Source organism: Poecile atricapillus, chromosome 20 (genome assembly GCF_030490865.1).
Source record: "Poecile atricapillus isolate bPoeAtr1 chromosome 20, bPoeAtr1.hap1, whole genome shotgun sequence".
In the NCBI taxonomy this organism is placed as follows: Eukaryota; Metazoa; Chordata; class Aves; order Passeriformes; family Paridae; genus Poecile; species Poecile atricapillus.
In genome coordinates this window covers 3,239,675-3,258,692 of record NC_081268.1, presented here as the reverse complement: position 1 = coordinate 3,258,692, position 19,018 = coordinate 3,239,675, and the positions used below count along the sequence as shown (strand labels likewise).

Here is a 19,018-nt window from a genome sequence, read left to right as displayed (position 1 = left end):
CCTATCCCTGAAAGTGTCCAAGGCCAGGCTGAGCAGGGCTTGGAGCGTATGGAAATTGTCCTTATCCATGGCAAATATTGGAAACTGGGTGATCTTTGAGGTCCCTACCCCCCCCAGTCTGTGCTTCTGTGATCAGTGTTTGTACCGATATGTTCGAAGTTGAAGCTTTTGGCTTAATATAGGCAACTTCTAAATTTCTTTAAGCGTGACCCGTTTACTTGCAGCTGCTTTTTAAACGCCCCCTTCATCCCGTGTCGTGCCCGCCGCGATCCGCGATCGCTGCCGGGCGCTCCTCCGGCCGCCGGGGGGCGCTGCGGGCGGGGCGGGCCCGGCCCAGCGCTGCCCCTCTTGGCACGGCCGGGCCGGGGCGGCCGCACCGGGACCAGCACCGAGACCGCCACAGAAACGGGCACCGGCACCGCCGCTGCCACCACCGACACCGGCGAGGAGCCCTGAGGAAGCGGTGAGGCCCGGGTGGCGGGGAAGGGGCGGCCCCGGCGGGCGGGAGGCGCGGCCGTTGTGAGGGGGAGGCCGGGGCCGTGCCCCTCCCGCCCGGCCGGGGGGCGCAGGCGGCGGCCCCTCAGTGCCAGAGCCGCGCTCTGGGCTGCGTTCACCGGGTGTTGCTCTCCCGGGGCCGGGGGAGGCTGCTCCGCGGTAGCCGCAGAATGACAATGTGCTTCTCCCGTGTAGAAATGTACTCGAAGCCCGTTTCCGTACTCTAAACCCACCCCTGGGGTATTTTCTCGGTGCCAGCGGCGGTGAGCGGGGTTGGTGCAAGGCAGGAGCAGGCGGCAGCGATTTCCCGGCTGTGGGATCGCTGGAAATTTCCTGGCCTCGGGCAGCCCGTGCTGCGGGCTGGTCGTGCTGGTGACGCCGTGTGTACAGCAAGGACAACGAGCTGTGCTTTCTGGGCAGCTTAAATTGCCTTCGTGCCTTTCCTTAAAAAAGAGTTTACACAGCCGTGATGTCTGCAGCAGGAAGGAGGTCTCTGCTCTGCTTTTGGGGGGAAAAAACGGGAAATAACAGTGATTTTCTAACAAGGTCACGTTAAGGTGTGAGTTGTGCTAGAGGGAGGTCCTGCAAGGAGATGCTTTCTGATCAAGGAGAACAGTTTGAAGCTCGATAACTTTTCATTCTTACATCTTTCTCTTGGGGGAATGCAGGTATCCCACGTCTTGGAATTTTGCAGACAATGAATCTGCCTGCACGTTCACCTGCCCTCCATTCCCGGCTAAAGGCTGAGCTGTCTGCAATTCCCATGCCTTGCTGGCTGAGTAAAACCCTGTGAACCCACAGGGTGATAAAGGGAAGGAAACTATGCTCTGAGGAACTTTTCATCTGGAGCAGCATCCGCAGCGGGTACCTGGGGAACGATGAGTACTCCAAATGGATTTCCGCAGCACTCAAGGGTGTGTCTTACTCGGAGCATGGAGGGTGGAGCAGTACAGGACCTGCAGGCAAAGAAAGCTGGAAAAGCAGCCAAAAAGGAGGCTGGGGGTGATGGGGTGCCTCCGAAGATAGGCACGCCCATAAGCGAGACCTTAAAGCTTCTGCCAGAAGAACTCAAAGCCAATATGAAAATTAAATCTATCACTCCAAGGCCCCCTCGGAAGCCCCGGCTGGAACGTGCTGCATCCCTGGATGAGAAGAGCTGGAGGAAGTGGAGACGATTTAGGACGAGCCAGGAAAGTCTGACCGATCCCAACGAGACGAGCTCCTCCAATGGTTCCCTGCAGGAAGCGTCCCCCAGCCCTCCCAGCAGGGGCAGGGCCAGCCCCTGCAATCCCTGCTGCCAGCAGGACTCCTTGCACAGTTCACCAGACGCCTTGGAAGCCAGTCCCGGGGGGAAGAGCAGGGGAGGCGCCTCGGACCTGGGCAAACGAGCCTCCGAGATCTCCAGTGCCTTTGGGGGGCTCCTGCGGGGGAAGGGGTTCGCGGGGGGCAAACCCCGGCTGTCCCAAATCATGCCGGCCCGCCCCCTGCCCCCCATGGAGCTGAACGTGGCCTCGCACTCACTGAGGACAGCTAATAGGATCGACTCAGATTGTCTGGATTACCGACATTATTCTCAGCACAAGTTTGGGAGGGTGAGCAGCAGCCTCAGCGACTCCAGGCTGCAGGGCAATGGGACACTCTATGACAATTGCTCCACAGACTCCATGAAATCCACCTTCAGCGTGCTCACTCCCATCCGAGCCAAGGATGTTCGCAGCAGGTAGGGCTCCCCCAGCTTGTCTTTGGTTTTGGGGTGTTAGCAGGGAGGAAAATCCCACTGGGCAGGGAACTTCTGAGCTCCTGGTAAAGCACTAAAGCCGTTCTGTGTTATTTAACCTGCTGTGAAAAGAGTTGGAAGATGAAGAGACCAGTGCAAATACTCTGTATTTTCTTCTTTCAGCTAAGTATTTTCATAAATACGAGTCTGTTTTGCTGTCAGTTCCCTTGTAATATTAACATTATCTGGTTTAAGAATTAAGAAGCAATGGCTGTGCATGTCAGCAGCTGGGAAAACTGCTTTTTAGAAAAATCTAAAAGTACATTGGGCTTGAACCAAAATGATAAATTACAGAAAAAAATAACACCAGATATTTTAAATTGAGATTGTCATGCAGCATTATCACAGTCCTGTGAGGTGCTGAGCAGATGTTGCACTTGTTTGGTTTCTGGCAGGATCAAATTATGTGCTGGGAACTACTCCAGTATCCCACAGGAGCTCCTCTGCCCCAGCTTCTCCAGGGGGGAAAAATCTAATCATTGATCCAAAGCGTGGCAGTCAGTAGTAGAGGGGAAATGATTCTGAGATAAATTAAAGTGTTACTAGCTGGTAAAAAAGCCCCAAAGATAGATTGTTACTTGTTTGCCCTGAGGGTTTTCTTTCACTTTCCTCCCTAAAGCCGCTGGAGCCAGGTGGGCAGTGTTGGGTTGCCCAGAGCTCCCTGACATTATTCTCTCATCATTATTTGCAGAGCTTAAGCAAGATTAAAAATGCTTATTCAACATGCAGTCCCTGTGCCAGCATCCCTCCCTCTGTAAGCGTGTCCTTCAGAGAGGCACGTGCTGTGGGATGCATCTGTCCTTTCCAAAGGGGTTATTTTGAGACCTCAGGCTCAATAAATTATTTTCTTGAAGCTGATTTGATGAGCTGAATTGAAGGAAGGATGTGAGTTTGAGTTTTTGGTTAGGAGAAACCTGATGCCAGGACACTGGGAATGCTGGAGCTGGTTTTATGTTTGAAGTAAACTGAGCTGCTTCAAGGTACTCAAATTTAATGGAATCACAGAATCCTGGGATGGTGAGGGAGGAAGGGACCTCAAAGCTCATCCAGTCCCACCCCTGCCATGGCCAGGTTGCTCCAATCCCTGTCCAGCCTGGCCTTGGACACTTCCAGGGATCCAGGGGCAGCCACAGCTGCTCTGGGCAACCTGAGGTTATCAAGCCAATTTCTTTGTTCTGTGTCTGGATGACTGTTAGTGAGGCTGAAGACTTTGGATGGCTTCAGCCTTCTCATCACAGAATTTAAGCAGCATCAGCCTCGCCATCACCCTTGTGTCCTAGCTTTGGAAGGAACTTGAGGCAATTTATAAATATTAAATTCTTTCTTCATAAAGGTATATTCTTGATTACTTCATGATTCAAACATTGCACATCAATATGCCAGCTGCCTTGCCCTTTCCTTAGATGCTCTTTTTTGGGTCTTCTGTCCACAGGAGCTATTTGGAAGGCAGCCTTCTGGCAAGTGGTGCCTTAATGGGAGCAGAAGAACTCAGCAGATATTTCCCTGACCGGAATATGGGAATCTTTGTGGCCACCTGGAACATGCAGGGACAGAAGGTAGGTGCACAGAGGTCTTCACAGGTCCTTTGGCAGCAGTAAAGTTACCCCAGCTCTGCTGAGAGGACTGGGGTGATGTTTTTCTGTTCATGACTCTGTTTCTTGTCAACCTGAGTCATCATCTTTGTCGGATTATAAGGTATTTTTCTAGTAAAACTTTGCATAACTAATACTGCTTTTCTTTCTTTTTGCTTTAAATTTCTTGTGTAATAGGAACTTCCAGTGAATCTGGATGACTTCTTATTGCCAACAGATCCAGACTTTGCCCAGGACATGTATGTCATTGGGGTTCAAGAAGGCTGTCCAGACAGGTAGCAAAAACAATGTAATGAATCATCTTCTTTTATTGTTAACTAATCATTTTGCTTTGAATTAGATTAGACATAGTCTCCATTATATTCCTAATATTTTCAATAATCGACCCATTTAACAAGACTGAATTCTATTGCATGAGCACCAGAAGAAATGGGATTTAGAGGAAAAGGTCACAGAGATCTATAAATCATAAAATCCCAGAATGGTTTGGGTTGGAAGGGACATTAAAGCCCATCCTGTGCCACCCCCTGCCATGGGCAGGGACACCTCCCACTAGACCAGGGTGCTCCAAGACCTGTTCAGTCTGGTCTTGGACACTTCCAGGGATGGAACAGCTTCTCTAGGCATACAGAATTTCATCCTGATGGCAAAGCCCTGCTGATTTCTGTGGCACCTCAGCAGCTACCCCTTAGTTCAATGCAGGGAGGTTTTGCTTATGACTTGATGTTCTGTGTGAGAGGGGTTGCTGTGTGTGCACAAGGCTGATGTGCTCTCCTGGTTGTTGTCTCCTGTGCTGTCTGTGTGATCCAGCTGTTGTTCTTTCCTGCAGAAGAGAGTGGGAGATCCGCCTGCAGGAGACGCTGGGCCCCCACTACGTCCTGCTGCACTCGGCTGCTCATGGAGTGCTCTACATGTCCGTGTTCATCCGCAGGGACCTCATCTGGTTCTGCTCGGGTGTGTGGGGAGCTGAAGGCACTGCTGCCAGCCTGTGCCCTGCCCTTTTCTCCCTCTCCTGACCTCCCTGCTTGCTGTCAGGAGTGTTTCAGTAACAGTGTCTTCTTTTCCTCTTTCCAGAAGTGGAGTATGCCACGGTGACAACTCGAATCGTGTCTCAGATCAAAACCAAGGGAGCTCTGGGAATCAGCTTCACGTTTTTTGGGACCTCCTTTCTCTTCATCACCTCCCACTTCACTTGTGAGACACTTGCAATCTTGCTAGGAGTGTCCTGGTGGAGGGAGGAGGGGAAGGAGTTGTACAGAGGTGAAAAAAGCAGGACAGACTGAAGCCAAAGCTCAGGACTGCTGAGCTGAGAAGGATAAGGGAAGGAGGTTTGTTTAGTAACAAACTTACCAAAGAACTGTGCTTATTGAAACAGAAATGAACCCTGCACCATTGTATCCCTTTTCCCACACTTTCTGCCATCATTATTCAGTGCAGACAGTCCCAGTGTCACATTTTACATGTGGAAAATGTCTGATACCCTTTGGAAGCTCCTGCTATAACCAGAAATGGTGATTGAATGAAAATGATTCATTGTTGGCAGTAATGGGGTTTCTGTCTTGCAGCTGGGGACAGTAAAGTGAATGAGAGGAAGCTGGACTACAACAAAACCATTCAAGCCCTTACACTTCCCAAGAATGTTCCGGACACAAATCCATATCGATCCAGTTCTAGTAAGTGTGAAACCATGAGCATGAGGGAGCCCAGATCAGCAGTCTGTGCACTGTATCTCAGTCTGCACTGAGAAAGAGACAAGAGTGATAATTTGACACTGTGAAAAAAAGAGACTACAGGTCTTTTTGTCTGAAGATGGTTATTATTTCCATGATTTATTTTTTTTCTTGAAATTAGGAATTCGAGAAAATAAATTGAAATGGGAGAGAGAAAATTCAAAAGGGAATTTTTATGTGATGTATTTTTTTAGCAATATGATCATTTTGGTTTAATTATGAATATTACAGTTGTGGTTCATTTCCCATGGGTTTTCTAGAACAATTAGGAATTACTTTATTTCAAAATTTTAGAGAATAAACCTTATGTCACTTTGCGTGTACACAGATCAGAGCATTGTTTGCCAAAGTCCATTCTTGTTTCCTAATACTGCACTGACAACTTGATGCCTAGATAAATAATTAAATCCTTTTACTAGAAAATTGAATGCAGTGTAGCATTAGCTTTTTGTATTCCCTCTGGTGTTAGGTCCTATAGATAGTTCAGTCTCTTTTCAGCTTTTTCTATGGTTTTTAACATTTCTGTTCTGTTTTCTCCTGGGTTGTTAATCATCATCACATTCAGTGGTGATCACAGGTAGAAAACATACTCAATATCACCTCTCCAGGTAGTGAAATTTCTTCCTGTTCCTCAAACGCATTCAGCAGCATCCCTTGAACACTCGTGGTGTGAATTTGCAGGTGATGTCACAACTCGGTTTGATGAAGTTTTCTGGTTTGGTGACTTCAACTTCCGGCTGAATAAGGATCGGGAGACTGTGGATTCCATCCTGAACCAGAACCCGGGCACAGACGTGTCCAAGCTCCTGATGTATGACCAGCTGACCAGTGAGATGAGTCGGGGTAAGGGGCATCTCTTCATCTCCCTCCTCTCCAGAAACAAAGATACCTGCACACAGGAGTAATGTCAGCCCAGTCCCCATTTCCTGGAGACCTTTCCTGCTTTCTTTGGTTAAATTCCCTAAAAAAGAGAGTCAGCAGTTGTCAAATACAGTGGCAGTGTGTCAAGGGACCTTTTGCTGTAGCAGTTTGTTGTGTTTAATGTAACCTCCCAAGGCATTTGCTGCTGTTTCATCTGACTCCTCCATAACCTGGGCATCATTCTGTCCCAGTGTCCAGGGAATTTAGGTTTGAACAGCATTTGCAAAGGAGCACAAGCTTTCATTGGAAGGGGAAGTGCATGGACCGGGTCTTCTTAGTTTAATTGACCACTGACTAAACAGCCACTGGCTATTTTTTATCCTCTCCATGTCAGGAATGGAACTTGCTCCCTTTCTGGAGCCCAAGCCCAGGTTTTTCTGGGATGTACATTGCTGTTGTTTCTAGCCAGCATTAGTAGACACAGTTCCCAGTTCTCAGGAGGGAGGAGTTTGTTCATGCTGTTCTCCCCTTCCCTTACAGGGTCTATTTTCAAAGGATTCCAAGAGGCTGATATCCATTTCCGTCCTTCCTACAAGTTTGACATAGGAAAGGACAGCTATGACACCACTTCCAAACAAAGGACTCCTTCCTACACGGTAAGAGATGATTTCAGTAGTCAGAGGGGATTCAGTTGTGCTGAGATTTGCTGCTGGGATTTCTGGAAGAAAGGATTGTTGAATCTGTGAGCACAGGGAGAGTCTGGCACAGGCTGCTAACTTTATTTTCCCTGCCTTACACCCTGAGTGGGTCCTTCCCTGTGCTCAGAGCTGGCACAGAACAACTGTTGGGATCAGGCACTTAGGAATGGATCCCCATTCAAGGACACATTAATTTCATTAAGTGGAGCGTGATGAGTGAATGGATCTGTCTCTTGTGAACCAGTGCTGCTTTCCAGGGTGGATGATGTGCAGAGTCACCACCACTGTCCCCTCTCTCCCTGCCTGCAGGACCGAGTCGTGTTCCGCAGCCGCTACAAGGATGACATCCAGGCTGTCAAATATTCCTCTTGTCCTGTCATCAAAACCTCGGACCACCGGCCTGTGTTTGCCTTGTTTCGTGTGAAAGTGAGGCCTGGCAGAGACAAGTGAGTACCTCCTGCAGCTCATGGCTTGATTGCTCATGGCTCCAGTGATCCCAAGGATATTCTCCTGTGTCTATCCCTGCAGCCTATTTGGGTTTTACCCGGTACATGCTGGTGGTCAGAGCTGTAAGAGCTTAAACCTTGCACTGACAGCTGAAATCCCTGCTGCCAGGTCCCTTAATCCTTCTGAGGGGGATAAACAGAGCCCACTGGAATTGAATATAAATCTGTGTTTTATCTGAGATGCAGTTCTTTGTTTTCCCTATCAGCATGGGCAGCTTTCCTCTTCTCTTCCTCTTGCCCTCTTTAGGATCAGTTCTGTTTTCCCTCCCCAGTAGTGGCTGCAGTTCAGCACAGCTGGATGTCAATGGAGTATTTTGAGATCCTCCAAGTTCTTAATGTCCTACTGTAGGCTGTTGTATTAGTAGAACTCCCTAGAAAATTTGGTTTGGAATTATTCCATTTTTTACGAGTAATATAGCCAGAGATTTCAAGACCTGAATATCTAGAAAAGTGATTTCTGCAAGTATTTGATGAGCAGTGCAATTGCAATGGGAATTTTTGTTTCTGGGTATTAAATACCCATTAAATAGCAGTGTGTGATGGGCTGCTCAGGTTTCCTCTGGCCTCTCTAAAACAGATCAAGGTATGAATTGTTGAGATGAACCACGCCAGTGAATACACCAAGTTAGCAGTAGGCTGGTTTAGCTTTTCAAATGAGTGGGTTTTAGTTTAGAGTCATAAAGAAAGTCCTCTATATATATTAAAGCAGGTGAGTTCATGCTAAAATTTAAAAGTACATTCCCCTTTTACAACCAGCATTTTAAAGTATTGTGGAAAACCTTAACTTGTTGCTGTGGAAGAACAATTCTTGTTTCTCCCACAGAAGAATTCTGTAGAATTCAGCAGTAGCTGAATGCCTTAAGAAAATAAAAATCAGGTTTGTGGCCTTTGTTGTATGAAGTAGTAGGGAAATGCTGGGCAAACAAGAACATATTTATGCCCTGACCCTTGTGTTCCTGTTGCAGCATCCCCCTGGCTGCAGGGCTGTTTGACAGAGATCTGTATTTAATCGGAATAAGGAGGCGGGCTACAAGGGAACTTCTGAAACGCCGCGAACAAAAGGACCAAAGATCCAGCAGCATATGTAGCATTTCTTGAGCTGAAAGCTCTGCAGTGCTTGTGGTAGAGGTGCCCTGAAAGAGGATTTCAGGCCATGGCAAACTGCAGGGAATTGTCTGCATAAGCACCTCTGGCAGTTGCTGTGGCTTGTGAAGAATGTCTTAAACCTCATCCTGGATTCATTTGCATGAGCTAATCCATGCAGCTCAAGTGCTTCTGCCGAAGAAAAGGAGCCAGTTATTTAAGACATCCATCCCAACTGGTGTAATTGATTTATTTTTAAGCAGACTATCTCAGGAAGCCACTGGGTGCAGACCCTTGGTTTCCCTCCATGCAGGGGCACAGCTGCTGGAACTGGCATCACCCAGGGCAGGGGCCCTAAGAAAAGCCTGCAGAAAGGTGAATTCTTTGTTTGTATCTTTGGTTTGGTCAGATTAATGTCCATCCAGTGTGGGGTTGGGTTTGCTCCTTCTCTGTAGCCAAGTGTTGGTATTCTGTACAAGGAGTAACAGGGACCAGTTCATGGCAGTTCTGTGTAAGGATGGTGCTCCTGTGTTGGGCTTTTTGGGTCCTCTACAGCAAATTGTGTGTGAATGTACTCCTGTACATTGAAGTGTAGAAACATTGCCTTTCAATAATCATTCTATAGGCCTTCTGTTACTAAGGGGGTAAATACCAAACTCTCAGGCCATATATTTGTCTGCTGAGATTGCTTGAAGCAATCCCTTCCTGAGCTCACTTGTCCTCCCCAGGGCTGATTAAGCACTACCTGCCTTCAGCAGCAGCAGTTGGAATTTATCTGAGAACAGGCACTGTGTGATGCTTCACCAAAGTGATGCCTAGTGAGTGCACCAGGGAGATGTGCAGGGCAACTGCAGCCACTCAGCTCCACACAGCTCCATTACCTCCAATCACAGTCAATTCCTTTTGGTTTTATTTTTCCAGATCAGTAAACTGTGAATAACTTGCTATTTTTTAAGTAGTGTTGTCTTAAGGCTATATATACTACAAGGACCAGTATGGCACTGGTAAAATGTTAAGTACAGCTAATAATTAAGAGCTCCTCATGGGCACAGATGGGATCATTAATCACCTTAGGACCTAAAACATCATGCGAACACCTTGGAGGAAGTGCTGCTGACTATGCAACCTGTCCAAGACAGGCTCCTGTTCTGCGGTACATTTATGGCACTGACCTGTCTGTAGCCATCAGGTATTTGGATTTCCTTTCTTTTTAAAGGAATAAAAATAAATTAATGCAATACCTTAACTGAGAACCAGCTTTTATTGTTGTCAGAACCAGAGTTCTTTGCGTGGTGTGTGATTGGGTGACCTGGGCCATTTGTCTTCAGCTGGAGGAGTGGGACAGATTTCTCTGTAATCATTGAACAAAGCATTGTCCACTTGCCTGTTCAGGAAACCCTTGGCAGATGAATTTCAGAACTCTTACTACTTGCCCTGGTTGTTCAGAGGTCTCTTTATTTCCTCACAAGCATACACAACAACTGAACAGGACTTCCACACTGTGGGCTCTGCAGGAAGCAATGCAACATTTTGAGTTGCACGAGGAAAGGATGGGATAAAGCAGGTAACAGCAGCCTCACAGTGCTCCACTCCCAGCTGGATTGCTCCTTACCATACACACCTAGCAGTGAAGAGCTGCAATGCAGCTGTCTTGTATTTTTAAACCCATGTATTAGGGGATTATAGAAATCCAGTGTTTTATTCCTCTTTTGAGTCTCCATTTCTTCAGCATGTCACACGTGTGGCACTTGGCTTTCTGTGAGGTGGTGTCAGTCAAGATGATGTTTCTAAATGTTGTGATTTTGTTATCTTGACTTCCAGCTGAGCCACATCTCTGCTGTGAGACTGATTGTGTCTTCTTTTTTGCAAGGCCTTAAGTCCATCTGGGTGACACTGAGGAAATGAGGCACGAGTTTAAGGTGCAGCAGCAACAACTCCTTTAATAACTGTTTGTATAGCAACCCTGCAGGAAAAGAACTTTTATTCTTTAGCGCACGGTTCATGTCCAAGTGAAAAACCTAAAGAGATTGATCTCATTCTCAAGTGTCCATTATGTACAGTACTTCTGCAGAGGAACTCCACAGAAAATTGCTTCTGTCATGGGTTTCCTTGGAGCTCTAGCAAGATGATGAAGTTATTCCCAGATGGGTGACTCCTTGTCAGATGGTGAATTACACTGATGAAACGGATCCATGATTTGTAACAAAATCTGGATTGCAGGAAACTTTTTGCCTAACTTCACAGGGATAGTAACTATTATTTTCCTAATTCAGTTTGACCAAGTCTTTGCTCACCTTGGTAACAGTTATAAATATTCTTTGAATTCAGACATGTAAGCCAAGCTGTTTAAGGTGCCACACATTCCTCAGGAAGGGCACAGTGGGGCCTCATGTGACAGCCCCACTTCCACTGCTGGGGTGATGAAGAGGCAGTGACTGCTCAGAGATGTGCTTTCATTGTAGTGATGAATGTTTTGGCTTGCTCTGCTCTCCCCAAAGCCAAGAGAAGGGTGTCAACACCCATCTTCCCTTGTAACCTACTCACAGGGTCAAACTCCTCCTCCAGAGCCAGCGCTGGCTCCTTACACGAGCTCTTCACAGTCCAGTGCTCTGAAGCAGCTTTGCTCAGCTCCATGGTTGCACAGAATGCCTGGGAGCACTGGGGGGAGGGAGGGTGGTACAGCAACATGAGAATAAAAAAACCAAACAAACCATTAAAAAAGAAGGGGTTTTGAGGCCGGGCAGGAGGTGCTGCTCTATCGGAAGAGGCGGTAGAGCCGCGGGAGCCGCCCGTCCTTGCTGGAAAGGGCAGCCTGGATGTGCTCATATGTGGGCAGATCTGTCAGGTCACCCAGGGCAGCCACTGCTGGCTTCTTATGCAGCATCTTAGTCACCACCCTCTTGATATCAGTGGGTTTCACCTGACCTGCAGATGGAAAAAAGGCAGAGCTGTGACACCTCCATTGTGAACAGCACAAAGCAGCTTTAGGCCAATGCTCAGAAAACCAACTCCATATCTTCTCTACCATGATTCTTGTTTTCCCTTCCTTCTGACTAAAATAAACCCTGTGTTAGCTTGAAAGCAATTAAGCTCAGTGTGAAATGTATTTCTGTAGTGTTCATGCCCCCAGGTTTTCAGAGGTAATTCAACAGTGCTACAAGAATGTTTTAACGGTACCTACAGTTCCCTCACAGCAAGGCAAAGCATTGTCTACTCACTGATGAGGGCACAGAGTTCATGAGGTAGCTTCCTTGTGTTTGTTGCCAAAACCTGCCTCCCCACATCTTCAAAGATCACTGGCCGAGACTCCAGGTTCATCATGAGCATGGACTTGAGCTGTGTCTTTGCTCTCTCAAGTTCTACCTGTGAATGAGCAGGAAATAAAAAATTCTGGTTGCTGCTCTGTAGTACAAGGTAACACAGAGAGTTCTGCAGACACCTCTCTCTTTGTGGATGCATTGCTAATGCTGCTGTATTCTTTTACAGAAATATGTAACAAAATTATCTATAAAAATCCATTCTAGCACAGTCAATGCAATGCATTCACAGAATCCCAGACTGCATTGGGTTGCAAGTGGCCTTAAAGCTCATCCACTTCCACCCTCTGCCATGGGCAGGGACACCTTCCACTATCCCAGGTTGCTCCAAGCCCTGTCCAGCCTGGCCTTGGACACTTCCAGGGATTATTTCAGCTCAAAGACCACGTGCAAACTGAAATGTGCTACTGACCTCTCCCACTGCTCCTGCCATGAGGATGAATTCCCTGGTGATGATTTCCACCATCTCCCGAACCTGGGGAAAACAGATCATGGAAAGAAGATCAGAACAATGCTTCTTGTGTCCACAGAACTCCCTGGTACTGAGTGATGAGGACACTGTTTAAGGACTCCTGTCTGAGTACAGGACTCTGTACCTGTTTTGGATCTGCACTGGCATGGATACACAGGAGACCTGTGTCCTCATAGCTGTGGTGGTAAGAGGTGGCATTGTACATCCAGTGGTGCCTGTGAGTGCACAAAACAGTATTATAAAATTTAAACCCCAGAATTTACAATGTAAAAGTAAGACACAGACAGTGAGCACCCTGCTAGTGCATTTTCAGGATTCTTAGCAGTGCAATGAGAATTGTCAATCCCTGCCTCTGACAATTTATGCATGTGGCACCTACTCCCTTCTCTCCACCTTAAGACCAATCCCAGGACAATACAGAGCCAACCCTGTTAATACTCCCTGATTAAAGTATGGACAGGACTAATGGAAGAAAACAAAATTCCTGGTCTCTTCTGCCTTTTACTTTCACCCCCTCAAAATGCCGACTGACACACCAGTCCCACGTTCCAAGCAGAATAAACTGATGTAAAAACTGGTGGGGTTTGCTTTTTTTTCCATGTAAAGCTGCTACAGGACTGTTTCTGCTACCCTTTAAACAGCAAGACAAACCAACCTGTTGAGCACATTGAGGTACAGCCGGGTGAACATGCCCTTGCCAGGCCCTCCAGCTGAAAAAGAGCCACCACCTCCCATCATCATGTTCAGCACCGCAAAAGGAATGAAATCATCCTCCTGGGTGGGAACAAAAAACCTCAGGTACTGACAGAGCTCTCAAGGTGAGTGAAGCACAGCACACAAGCAGTGTGAAGGTCAAGGCCTTCAGCAAAATGTCACAGAAAATGCTGCTTGTTTTTATGTGCAGCAGCAAAAATGTCAGTGTTTGTGTAAGGAATCAGTGTTCCTGGGAGTCTCCAAGTACAGGGCATGCAAAATGAAGGATTTTAGGTTAATACTTACTAAAAATGAGCAGCTTTCTAACCCAATCATGATGTGGGTGAGCTCTGGGATTGGAGTAGGGCCCAGACTCACATCTGACATGTCTTTTTCAACCTGTGGGAAAGGCACACAAATTATCAACACCAATTTTCACAGCTGTTGTACCCAGTTCGAATCATTCCAAATAATTACCATGCCACCCAATTAACAGCTATCACAGCCAGTTTGAGCTCATACTCATGAAATGTAACTTAAGAAAAGCAAAAGCCTGTAGAGAAATCAGCAAATCCCAGCAAGGTGCTGGATGCCACCTCCAACCACGTACCTTGATGATGCCTCCGGTGTACTGAGCCACGGATCTGTCCACGGCCCTGCCCTGCCCAGAGCCCCACACGGGCTGCACCCCCAGCAGGTATTTCCTGGCACACTCCACCAGGTGCTCGTGCTCAATCCCCACCCCAGCCAGCACCATCCTGTCCGGGGTGTAGTAACTGCTCAGGTACGAGTGCAGCACGTCCCGGTCGATTTTGTCCGTGTTCTCCACGGGGCAGAACCTGTTCAGTCCCACTGTGTTGTCTCTGAAGGCTGCCTAAAAGGGAACAGACACATTAAAATCACAAAGATCACTTCATTTTTCCCCAAACCCCCCTCTAAACCTCTTTTTGCTTTGGAATTAACCCACATCTGAGAGAGGAAAAGCTGAGCATTATTTCACTATTGTCAGTGCAACTCAGTAACATTTTGTCACCCACATCAACAAAGGGTAGTTACAGATAGTTATTTTTTAGTTTGGGTTAGAATCTTCCACATGTGGAGAATGCTGGATTTCAGAGTGAAGAGACAGCCAAATTCTCCCACCACAGAAACTGAATAAGAAAACATCTGGTTTTAGAACAGCCTAAAACAAACCCTGAAGCAGCCAAAGAACCATGAGGAGGCTGCATGCAGGGTGGAATTCCCAGAGTGTTACCGCGTGGATCATTTCTGTGAGGAGAGGCTCTGGGTCAGGTCTCATGTTCAGGTCCTCCAGCTCAAACTTTACGGCCATTCGGGTCATCTCAATTTCTTCATCTGCAATGAAACAAAGCAAAGGATGGCAACCCCTCCACAAAACACCCAGCTGCTGCAAGGTCACTTCTGAGAGAATTCTGAGCTCTTAAGAGCAAGCCATGTGTTGGAAATGTTTGTTGTTCTTTTTTGAGGCAGAGGATTGTGTTGCCAGACCTGATAACCTGGGCTGGAGTGTTACATCAGCCAGCAAATTGACCACGGTGTCCAGGCCTCTGGCATCAGCAGACACTGCATACATGATGGTGTCCCTGCAACACAAAAAACAGGTTCTGCACTGAGAAGTCATTTCTGGGGTCATTCAGTGTCACCTCAGTATCAGGAAATCACAGATGAAGCTGTTTTAATCATTAAATGCTTCTGAAATGAAATAGATCTGAATTTTATAGCACTTTCAGGCCCACTTTTGTAGCTTCCCAGCAGCACAAACAAACAGATTTCTAATGCTTAGAAATAAAACATGGCTTTTCTTGCCCCACACCAGAAAAAGAGATTCAAAGTCCTACAACACCCAGCTAACAGCAGGAGAAGCAGCACCCCACCTCGATGCCTGGCAGTCACAAATGCCTCCATGTTTCTCTAAGGTGAGGAGAATTTCATCTTTGCTGCCAAACTGAGCTGTGGACTGAGGAAGAAGATACCAGTGTTACTGATTAGTAAAGCAACAACTGTTTATAACCCTTCAGTGTAACCTAGAGCATCTTCTACATTCTTTCAGTCAAATAGCTTGATCACTACATGCCAGCCTTGGAGGTGAAACCACAAAGATCTCCAAAATATAATTACAATCATTAATACAGTCATGATAATTAGTGAGAAATTAAGATTCTGTGGCTCTATCAATGCTGTCAGCACTGTTTTAACAGCTCAAGTGCAGAGAGCCCTGTGGGTCAGGCCCTCCCTGGCTGCTCTCCCCCACTGCCCCTGCACATCTGGGCAGCACTCACAGAGAACGCCAGTTTCTCCAAGAAGTGGGAGATCCCGCTGAGGTATTTGGCTTCGTGTCTTGATCCCGAATTTACCAGAACTGGGGGAAAGAAGAAAATAAACCAGCGGGACTTTTACACCCGCAGTGCTCCCAAGCAGAGCCGCGGCTCGGGGGGAGCTGGGGTGCCACGGGCTGTCCCCGGGCCCGGCCGGTACTCACTGCCCACGGTGCAGAACTGCCCGAACTTGTTCTGGGAGGCCACGCGGAGCCCGTTCTCCAGCACCGTCACCCGCGTCTCGAAGCGCTCCCGGCTCTCGGCGGCCGCGAACACGGCCTTGGGCACGCCGGGCAGCGGGCAGGTCAGCGACACGCTGGGGTACGCGCCCCCGCCGCTGTAGCTCCGGCCGGCCGCCAGCCCGCACCTGCGGGACACCGGGGACACCGTCACGGGCTGGGCCCCACAGTGCTCCGCCAACGCCGGTACCGAGCGTCGATCCCCTCCCAGACCGGGTCCCGAGCGCTGCGGCCCCTCCCCGCCCGTCCCCGCGCTGTCCCCAGCGCCGTGTCCCCCCCGCGCCGTGCCGGGGCCGCGCTCACCGCCGGGCCGGGCCGCAGGCACCGCGCCGCAGCCACGCCATGGCCGCCGCCATCTTGCCGCCACAGGGAGCGCGGGGTCAGGGGGCGGGGCTGCGCCTCGGGGGCGGGGCGAGGGCGGGGCCGCGATTGGGCGCGGCGGCTGCAGCCGTGCGCTCATTGGTCCGCACCGAGGGGAGACCGAGCGGAGGCCCCGCCCCGCCCTGCCCCGCCCTGAGGCGGCCATGGCGGCGCCGCCGCTGCCGGAGCCGCTGCCGGGGGCCCCGGCCGAGCCCAACCCCTTCTCCTTCTGCGAGTTCGTCCGCTCCAAGTCCCTCGGCGGCACGCAGGTAAAGCCCTGGGCGGCAGCGCAGCCGGGATCCCTCGCGTTAAGACGCTCACCTCAACCCCGCTGTCCCCTCCGCAGGCGGCTTGGCCCGGGCCCGTCGTGCCCGCAGAGTCGGGGGACGAGCAGGAGGAGGAGGAGGAGGAGGAGGAGGAATGGAGCGAGAGCTACCAGCCGCTGGCCGTGGAGCAGGCCCACCTGAGCGCGGCCCCGCTCCCCCCCGGGCAGCCGAGCTACGAGCAGGTGAGCGCTGCCCGCCCTCCCGGCACCTTCCCCAGGCAGAGCAGCTCCGAGCCGGGCGCTGGGCTCTTACACAGCTCGGCCTCACAGCCTGCTGCCCCCGAGAGATGCTGAGGAACAGAATTAAGGCTGGAAATGTGCTTTTCAGCATGAGCAGGTCCGATACTTTCTCTGTCCTACTGCCCTGCGCATTACCCGGGTGACTTCCTCGAGCTCCTGCACCTTCAGGTCATGTTTATTTAACATTAATTAGTCACATTTGCACTGGTGGTTCAGTGCCACATTCCTGTGCCCCACAGTGGTTTCCAGATGGGTAAACTGAAGGTAAAATTAAGCTTGAATGTATTAGAAAGTGCAAGGATTTCCAGTATTAAAGCTGAATATTCTGTTACTCATCTTGGATTGTTGGTAATGTTGTGAAAATGCACTTCAATCCTAATAATAATTTTTTATTTCTTTTTTTTAGCTAAAAGAAGAGAATGCTGTTTTAAGAAGCAAGATCAATAAGCTTCAGATTCTGTCTGAAACTCAAGCAGACAAGTGCGTGAGAAGAATTAATTTTCCTTATAACATGAAACCATGAGATTCTTGATCCTTCCACAGAATTTCCTTCCTAAAGTATTTAATGGAACAGATGCTTATTGTGTGCCATCTCTTATTTTATTTTAGAATGAGGGAGCTTGAGAAGAAGCTTGAGGAAAACAAAATCAAAGAAGAAAAAGAAGCACAGGATTTGGAAGCAATAGTGCAGCATGTGGAGCAGAATCTCCAGCTGATGACTGTAAGAGATGGCTTTAGGTTTAGATCAGATATCAGGAAGAAAATGTCCCCTGTGAGGGTGGGGAGGTTCTGCAGATCCCAGAAAGGAGCAGTGAGGAAGGAAGGAGGGAGCTGTTCCTACCTCCTGAAACATTCAGAACATGGCATGGTGTAACACAAACCATATCCCTCCAAGTTCTGTGCTGGAATCACTCATTCCCACGTAGCTCAAGCTGCCTGATTTATCCTCAGCACACTGTGGTTTCAGTAATCTCTGTTCTGTTGCAGAAACGGGCTGCCAAAGCTGAGAACAGCGCTGCCAAACTGAGACAGGAAAATGCACAGCTCCAGGTACAGAGCAGCATTGCTGGGGCTGCAGGGATACATCTCAGAATTGAACCAGTGGAAAGGATATTGCACAGGTTTTGCAGGCTCTGAGGAAAATGTTGGGTGTGTTTTCGGGTTCAGTAAAGGCTTGGGAGGGCCTGGATGGTGCCAGACTCTTCAGTGGTGTGCCTAGTTACAGGATGAGGAGCAATGGCCAGAAACTGAGGAAGAACTTCTTTCTAAGGAGGGTGGCAGAGCCCTGGAGCAAACTGTCCAGGGAATGCATGGAGTTTCCCTCTCTGGAGACATCCAAACCCACCTGGAAATGTTCCTGTGTCACCTGCCCCAGGTGACACTGCCTTGGCAAAGGGGTTGGACTGGATACATCCAGAGGCCCTAATGATTCTGTGGTTCTGGGAGACACTCCCTCCAGGCAGTCTGGTTAAGGGATCTAGTCACTATTTATCATATTGGTTTATTGTATTCGCTATCTCTGTGTTAGTTAATTATTACATTCCACACCCATAAACTGCTGTGTGAATGCATCCATTAGCTGTAGAGTATCTGCTGGAGTTCTGGGGTTGTTTCACATGGATTGTGCCCCTTCCTTCCAGGCTGAGCTGAGGAATTCCAGGCTGGAGAACGAGGCGCTGCGGGCGGGCCAGGGATTGACCGCGGTCAAGCAGAACGCAGAGGTGGCTCTGCAGCACCTGCTGCAGGTCACAACCAGCTCCCAAGCATCCATCAGGTGAGCTGGGCTGGGAAAACCCTCCTGGCACCCTCCCAGGCACTGGGCTCACAATAAACATCCTCTGTGGGTTTTTCAGGATTGAAATCCAGGGGTTTGTGTTGTGTGCCAGAGGAGCTACTCCATATTCTTACCTGTGATGTGTTTTTCTCTAAGTGTAGGTAGTAAAAATAGGTGGAAATAGGTCTCTGAGGTTTCCAGTCCTGATAAAACGCTGCTTGATAAATCACAGAATGTGGGAAAACTCTCCCAAAACTGCCTGGCTGCCCATTCCCACAGCTAACACTGCATCTCTCCCATTCCAGGCAGCTGCTCTCTGGAGCAGAATCCCTGCAGCTCGTCGCTGATCTCCTGAAATCCATAGACAGAATCTCTGAGGTGTCAGAGGATGGACAGTGAGTGACTCACACAACACAAGGACTTTGTTTTCATATGGAAACCATTACTAAAAAGTGAATTTTTGATACTTGGCCTCATTCTGATGCTCCAAACTGCAAACCTGCCTTCTCCATCCCTCCCC

The 19,018-nt window shown here is 48.8% G+C and overlaps 3 protein-coding genes across 3 annotated transcripts; 2 read left to right on the top strand and 1 right to left on the bottom strand.

Moving 5' to 3' along the window:
* The first annotated feature begins 327 nt into the window (after positions 1-327).
* On the top strand, positions 328-9,980 carry INPP5E (inositol polyphosphate-5-phosphatase E). Its single transcript, XM_058853557.1, has 11 exons — positions 328-463; positions 1,164-2,215; positions 3,705-3,828; positions 4,042-4,139; positions 4,694-4,818; positions 4,939-5,058; positions 5,430-5,537; positions 6,276-6,437; positions 6,996-7,111; positions 7,463-7,599; positions 8,625-9,980. Exons 2-11 carry the CDS (start codon positions 1,374-1,376, stop codon positions 8,755-8,757), a joined length of 1,965 nt encoding a protein of 654 aa, XP_058709540.1. The 5' UTR covers positions 328-463; positions 1,164-1,373; the 3' UTR covers positions 8,758-9,980.
* A 195-nt stretch (positions 9,981-10,175) lies between these two features.
* Positions 10,176-16,209, bottom strand: PMPCA (peptidase, mitochondrial processing subunit alpha). The gene is made up of 13 exons (XM_058853559.1): positions 16,103-16,209; positions 15,725-15,927; positions 15,525-15,604; positions 15,120-15,202; positions 14,734-14,828; positions 14,480-14,580; positions 13,835-14,098; positions 13,531-13,623; positions 13,187-13,305; positions 12,656-12,746; positions 12,472-12,534; positions 11,961-12,105; positions 10,176-11,667 (listed from the first exon to the last, which is right to left on the bottom strand). Exons 1-13 carry the CDS (start codon positions 16,153-16,155, stop codon positions 11,498-11,500), a joined length of 1,560 nt encoding a protein of 519 aa, XP_058709542.1. The 5' UTR covers positions 16,156-16,209; the 3' UTR covers positions 10,176-11,497.
* Positions 16,165-18,962, top strand: ENTR1 (endosome associated trafficking regulator 1). The gene is made up of 7 exons (XM_058853560.1): positions 16,165-16,428; positions 16,506-16,667; positions 17,131-17,204; positions 17,334-17,445; positions 17,712-17,774; positions 18,365-18,498; positions 18,804-18,962. The coding sequence occupies exons 1-7, from the start codon at positions 16,324-16,326 to the stop codon at positions 18,895-18,897; spliced, it is 744 nt and encodes a 247-aa protein (XP_058709543.1). The 5' UTR covers positions 16,165-16,323; the 3' UTR covers positions 18,898-18,962.
* Positions 18,963-19,018: the final 56 nt, after the last annotated feature.

Excerpts from the sequence above, each read along its gene's own strand:
- INPP5E (XM_058853557.1), top strand. The coding sequence starts at position 1,374 with ATGAGTACTCCAAATGGATTTCCGCAGCACTCAAGGGTGTGTCTTACT. Across the intron at positions 3,829-4,041 it reads GGAACATGCAGGGACAGAAG|GAACTTCCAGTGAATCTGGA; the intron begins GTAGGTGCACAG and ends CTTGTGTAATAG. Across the intron at positions 6,438-6,995 it reads GACCAGTGAGATGAGTCGGG|GGTCTATTTTCAAAGGATTC; the intron begins GTAAGGGGCATC and ends CTTCCCTTACAG.
- PMPCA (XM_058853559.1), bottom strand. The coding sequence starts at position 16,155 with ATGGCGGCGGCCATGGCGTGGCTGCGGCGCGGTGCCTGCGGCCCGGCC. Across the intron at positions 15,203-15,524 it reads TGGAGAAACTGGCGTTCTCT|TCCACAGCTCAGTTTGGCAG; the intron begins GTGAGTGCTGCC and ends CTTCTTCCTCAG. Across the intron at positions 12,106-12,471 it reads TGGCAGGAGCAGTGGGAGAG|GTAGAACTTGAGAGAGCAAA; the intron begins GTCAGTAGCACA and ends GCTCATTCACAG.
- ENTR1 (XM_058853560.1), top strand. The coding sequence starts at position 16,324 with ATGGCGGCGCCGCCGCTGCCGGAGCCGCTGCCGGGGGCCCCGGCCGAG. Across the intron at positions 17,205-17,333 it reads TCTGAAACTCAAGCAGACAA|AATGAGGGAGCTTGAGAAGA; the intron begins GTGCGTGAGAAG and ends ATTTTATTTTAG. Across the intron at positions 17,775-18,364 it reads AGGAAAATGCACAGCTCCAG|GCTGAGCTGAGGAATTCCAG; the intron begins GTACAGAGCAGC and ends CCTTCCTTCCAG.